Source organism: Gavialis gangeticus, unplaced genomic scaffold (genome assembly GCF_001723915.1).
Source record: "Gavialis gangeticus isolate Ggan-Ray unplaced genomic scaffold, GavGan_comp1, whole genome shotgun sequence".
NCBI classification, from domain to species: domain Eukaryota; kingdom Metazoa; phylum Chordata; order Crocodylia; family Gavialidae; genus Gavialis; species Gavialis gangeticus.
In genome coordinates this window covers 19,715,091-19,721,487 of record NW_017728997.1, presented here as the reverse complement: position 1 = coordinate 19,721,487, position 6,397 = coordinate 19,715,091, and the positions used below count along the sequence as shown (strand labels likewise).

General features: G+C 36.9%; 1 protein-coding gene across 2 annotated transcripts in view; it reads left to right on the top strand.

Moving 5' to 3' along the window:
• CCDC174 (coiled-coil domain containing 174) overlaps positions 1-5,284 on the top strand; it is a 31,000-nt gene extending 25,716 nt beyond the window's left edge. Inside the window, exons 10-11 of one of the 2 annotated variants that reach the window (XM_019504904.1) lie at positions 1,429-1,578; positions 4,017-5,284. In XM_019504904.1, coding sequence (XP_019360449.1) covers positions 1,429-1,578; positions 4,017-4,300 — 434 coding nt within the window. In that variant the 3' untranslated portion in view covers positions 4,301-5,284. Of the gene's footprint in view, positions 1-1,425; positions 1,579-4,016 lie in introns of both variants that reach the window. The other variant, XM_019504903.1, reaches the window with a different exon arrangement.
• Positions 5,285-6,397: the final 1,113 nt, after the last annotated feature.

Below are 6,397 nucleotides of genomic sequence, written 5' to 3'. Positions count from 1 at the left end.
TCTTCCAAGGTCCCTTCCAGCCTTACAATCTATGAATCTTGTTAAAATAGGGGGGGTTTATGCATAGGATAGCAAGTTATGTGCTTTGTGTATTACAGTACCAGCAGCATTCATGCCTGCCAGCAAGAATTAAGCAGGTTGTTTAAAGTTAGAGTAGCAGACATTTTAATAGTGGTTTTAAGATGGGATGGTACAAAGAAGTACATCTCATTTTAGTTGTAGAACTCTCTTGTGAGAGAGGCCAGATTCTGTATACTCATACAAATAAGGCAAGTGCAAGTGGTGGTAAGGGGCCAGATTTTGTCGTCTAATGACAATGTACAACTATCAGAGCCAGAGTTTTGTTATAATGTCATAGCTATGACTCATTTCTTCAACAAGAACCCATTCTGCTACATGACTTTTTTTTGTATGAGGATGTACAAATGGATGCACTGCAAAACTTTATGTGCACATGGGGTACTTCTTTATGCTGTCCTCCACTAACAGTCCCTGAATGAGAGAACAAAATACTATTATGAAGAATTCACTTGAGGTCTCTGTATTTAAATTAACTGCTCTTGAGTTAGCCTAGCTTCGCTGAGAGCAGCCACAATGCAAAATAAGTCTCCGGCTATACAGAATAGTTATTATCCATTAACAAGTTAAGCTTATGGAAGTTTTAATCTAAATCCTGGTATGGCCCCATTAACTGAAGTTAAAATCAGCATTGCACTTGATTTGAGGGCTTTTGTGTATGGACAGGACTCAAAGGAATATTCAAGTAACTGCAGCAAAGACAAGCCTTGAGGAAATGGAAATGTGAGAAGTCCATGTAAAAGAGGTCATGAACTTCTGAGTTCCAGTCCCTGTCCTGCTTTGGTTCCATCTTTGGAACTGAGAGTTATTTCATACTGTCTTCTTTCTCCTTTGTAAAATTGAGTTAATACCCCTTCACAGTGCTGAACCAGTGATTAATTGAAGAGTGTTTTGAAAATAGCAGTAGTATATCTGTGTTAAGTCTTATTATTATGAAAAGGAATAAGAATACTACTAATCTTCTTTATGATTAGTGAGCTGGGGAAATATGCTACTGTTTTCATTTTACCTATTTTCCCATCTTCAGTATATAGCTCAACCAATTCCTGTGTCAGTTATTAGGCAACACATCTTCAGTCGCCTTTCAGTATCACTGAAACCTAAAAGAGTGTCTCTTGATAGATTTGTTTCTTGATTATCTGGCTTATTTCTTATCACTTGTGAACTAGTGTGCACTAATTAAAAAACGTCCATCTTCCCAGTCAGATGCATTTTCTCTAATTAGAGAACTGCTGTAGTCTTCATTAATGTAAACAGCTATTACGCTTGTATGCATCCTGTGATGTTTGTATCTAAAGTCATGCCATGTCAGTAACAAACTTATTCCTGCTCTCTCCTAAACAAAAGCAGATGAAGTAATTGGTCCAGTACCAGCTGAGCCAGAAGCCACCATGGCTGCAAGAGTTGCTTCAGAAAGTAGGAAAGTGGAGGTTGTCATTCAGGAGAGAAAAGATACCAAGCCAGGTGTGCCATATGTTCGCGAGTGGGATAAAGGCAAAGGTAAGAAAACTAGCCTATGAACTTTAATGTGGAATAGGAAGAAATGCTGTATAAGTTATAGAATGAGCCCAATTCTTAGTTATGCTCGGTGATAAGCAGCAATGGGGCTGAGACGTAAAGAAAACTATTTTCTTTTTCCCCTTTCTTTCTGGTGCTCGTTACCATGATTAGCCACCTTGGCTATGATCTGAGCAGGTGGTGTAATGTTCTGTAAGATTATCCTCTGCTTGCATTCATGGGAGGTCCACGAAATTGTAAACAATATGATTTTTTTTGGTCTATACTTATTTTGCTATATGAGGGGTCACGCGTAACACAAGAGTCTCACTTTGAAATGCATGAATAGATTCTGTATTGCATCAAATAATGTAAACAGAATCTATGGAGACAGATGGAGTTTGAGAACAGACAAAAGGCAATAAGGAAACATTGAGTGGGTGGAAAAGGTAGGCATTGTCAGGTAGGTCTCTGAAGGAGGGGATTCTCAATTTGAGGCAAATACAAGCAAGAATCTATTGATCTACTTCATGCATAGTAAGTAGTAAATTTGTATCTAAAGTGAGGGCTTTGTCTGAATTACATGCACAGCAAGGCCCTGAGATCCATCTGCTATTGTAGTACAGATAATTGCAATACAAAAGTTGCTATATATAAGGCAGACCCAAAAAAGTTAAAAGCTTGGAGATCCAAAGTTCTGTGAAGGACAACAGAGTGCATCAGAACATTTGGAATCTGTTCAAGAACATCCTGAGATAGATGGAATCAGTACTAGCTGTGATAGCTGATAAAAGCACATAGGATAGTAAAACCAAACCTGAGACAATACATGCATTGGGGATGCTGTACTTGATTAAGTTCATTCATCAGTAAATTGTAAAGATGCTAGGCATAGTACCAGACATGATTGATCCTTAGAAAGGTATGTAGAACGATACAATGCTAATTGGGTACAGTAGGCATAAAGGTTAATTATAAAGATCATTATTCACCAAGCAGCAATATGCAATCATGCATTCCTGATGTTAGCACTTACAATGCATAAAAAGAATAGACTAGGAATGTTCTTTGGATTTGTGTTTAACCCTGCACTAACTCTGTTGTCAGCCAATCTGATGATCCCCTAGCTGATAGCATGAATAAAAACTATACTAAACATATATTCATTGAACAGCTGCCGCTTGCATATCTGAACTGTGTTGCAGTAGGACCTAACAGATCTATATACATAATTTCTAGCCTTATATTAAAAATAAAACTTGAAATAAGTTTACAGTCTATGATTTGTAACCACTTTAGCACCACACCTGAAACAATGTGATAGATGCAACTCCCTGCTTTACTGATGCACTCTTTTTTTGATAAGTGCTTAATATTTTTATTGTGTTAGCATAACAATAAACAATTTTTATTGGGGATCTATTTGCTGAATATGCACACAGGATTTTTGTCCCAGGAATATGTAAAAATCCATCAATTTCTACATGCCAGCTGAAATGGGTTTTGAGAAAGAAATAATAGCTGTTTTAAAGAGACACTCAAAGCACTGAATTTTATGTTTCATTTTATATGTTTTAGTTTTATAAATATGATAAAGTTGAGTTTTATTGCAACACAGCACTTCATAGCTATTTTTAATGAGAAATAATTGACATTGGAATTAAGTTGTCTGCCACTTTTGCTGACATGAACAACTCATCCAAGACCACCATAGGGCATAGCACATTTTAATAATAGCTACTTTGACATGATTGTCTTCTTTTAATACCTTCGAAATCTTAGGGTGTTTGTACATGAGCACAGAGGCTGCTCTGACACGCTGTAATTACTCGATTAATTGAGCCTACTGGAACACGGCAATTACTGTGCTCCAGCAACCTCCTGCATCTCATGTATCAGTGTCCCTATGTTTAAAAATGGCATCAGGCGTGCTTGAACTGAAGCTCGTCAAACGAGCTTCAGTTCAAGTGCCCTGCCAGCATTTTTAAGTATAGGGACACTTGTACACGAGATGCAGTGGCACTTTAGAGAGTGGCTCTTGCTGCCGCTCTAATTAAAGCGCTGTCCTTTCCACCCCCGGAGCATATCTAAAAATGCCCTTAGTGCCTTGCACTTGGGCTAGCCCTATACTATTAGCAACTTTCTATAAACCAGTGACCAGATTATTTAAAAACTATATCTTTTTAAAATTAAAATTGTGAATGTTGAAAGTTTTTTTAATGCTTTTTAGAGTGATTTTGATTCCTTGAGTTTAGATGAAATTCACCCTATCATGGTACAGAAGTAGAAAGCTGTTTTGCAAGTGACTTTAAGCAACTCAGTTTTCCTTTGCTACTAAACTGTGAAAAGAGGGGATACCTTCCTAGAAAGGAAATGTAAATCATCGTTGTACAGTAAAACTTGTATACAAATTATCATGTTTTTTTTCTGCATCTTAACAGATTTTACTTCCGGACTATGGTCAAGGAGACAGTCTGCTCTTAGAGATGAACGAGATCCAGAGTTTGCACCACCTTCTAATTACTTTTGGGGCCAAAAGCCTGCCAGCAACCAAAAAAGCCAGAGTTGGCATAGGCCTGAACCCTCTCATGAGAAATTGGAACCGGAATCAGCGCCGAACCAGCAGTTTCCATCAACACAGACTTACTACAACAGCCTGCCAGATCAGCAGCCACTTTACCAAAGTCTAGATGACATGCTGTCTTATTACAAGCAAGTGACTTGAGATTATTTATAGCATAAGGAAGAATCTTAACTTAAATAATTGAAATATAATTGTGTTATAAGCATACGTCTATTGTTCTTTCCAGACCTTGGGGAGATTGGTTTTCATAATAATGAAATCTCTCATATGAACCAAGGCTATTAGAACTGTCACAGCACAGAGCCACATATTTGCTCCCTCAGGGCTGTACTCCAACTGTATTAAAAACCCATGGTTTGGTGGCAGTATTTAATTGAAATAACAGTCATTCTTTGTGTTTTTTGCTATTTCTGTACATTTATGTCTTGTTTTTAAAATCATGAATAGAGATGATATTCTCTCCAGATAAATTTTAATTCTTTTGGTGAGACTTTTTTATTTTATTTCCTCAAAGGGGCATTGGTGGAAGAACCAATGTATAGTTTGAGTCTATTACAAACTGAAAATCAAGTTCAGTGATGGTATGATCAAGTACTTTAAAAAAGTTAAAATGATCACCTTTATTTGTTAGCCAAAACTTCTGGGATTAAATTTAAAATTTATATTTTCTATAAGAACGTGCATCTACCTATTTTTGTATTTGGACATCACTGGGTAAGTTAGTACTCGCTTCCCCATCCCTAAATAATTATGTGGAGTTGTTCACATTTGTCATAGTGCCTCCTGCTTTCAAAAGATCTGCTTACATCTTGTAATTGTATAAAACATTTCAAAGTTTGAGTGGCACTGTGTAAATCAATAAATAATGCCTACATATTCACAGGAAGGTTGGACCAAGTATGACATGATGATGGCTTAGATGTGACGGTTTGCAGAGTACCATTTTCCTTGTTAGGTGCATTTGTGTCATTACTTCAACCCATTTACTAACAGGATGGCATTACTTTTATATGCTACCCTACTGTCATACTTGCAGAATGGAGGTACAAACTACAGTACTATGCTTCAAATAACTAGATAGCAGGGGGCATGGATTTGTTATTTAGAAAATTTAAGCTTTGATTTTAAAAAAGCAGTTGGGATGTAATCTGACTATGACTCTTCCAGATTGATAATATTTATATGGGTATGTCAAAATGGCAAACTAAATTTGGTATCAAAATAATAAGCTCTGTAGAAGCCACAAAAGTGTGCACAAAAAGTTGCTGATATTTTGTTCTTTTAAGATCATGCAGCATCCTAGGATTTTGGAGTTTTGAGAGGTTGGTAAGTAGCAGAGAGGACTAAACTGACTTGTGCAAGGTCATTCAGGTGTGGCAGTGTGTGGAAGACATCTTGTTCCCAGACTCAGATCTGTTTACTGTGTTAAATTTTTCTGTCAACCCCTAGAAGCAGTAACCCTGAGCACAGTCATTTAGAAGTCTAGATTTTCTATAAAAATTATTTGTGGAGTATGGAGCTCTGAAAAAACTTTAGTTTTATGTACCTGTTAAAAAAAGATTTGGATTTGTGAAAAAGTGCAAAAGCAGGAAAATCTATATTGTGCACAGTTTAGCTTTCCATCTTTTGAGTTATTTGGAATGTAAATGATTTTGTAGCAAAAACTCCAACATGACAAATTGTTTGAGCTCTTACATCTGTCCTCAAACTTTTACAGAAAAGGTCATCTTAGACATAGTCATACCATTTTGTTTTGATGCTTGTTTTATTAAAAATCTCATATCAGTTAGACAGTTAACTTTATAAAGCAAGCGAAAAATGCTCTGTCTGACTGTTCTTACTGATCTAAAAAACTCATTTAATATAGTCATTGTCAGCAACAACACAAAACTGGATGTTTCCTCTGCACGGTCTCTTATAAATGAGTCAAGATTATTCCCACCAGATGGCAGTCTAATACTTGCATATTTTCCAGTAAGAGCCCAATATATGGGTACTTAATGTACAATTTTGTTCCGAGTAGCACTGAAGTTACTTGTATGTTTCTCCACAGCATTGGTGGGATATCTGACACCCTCTCTACTCCATTCACCCAAATGCAACATAAACCAATGGTTCAAGTTCTTTGGATCCACCCAGTACTAGTTGATAGGAGCACATCAGTGTGGCACAGGGTGACCAGTGGAGTCCCTCGGGGCTCAGTACTTGGGCCAGTACTCTTTAACATCTTCATTAACA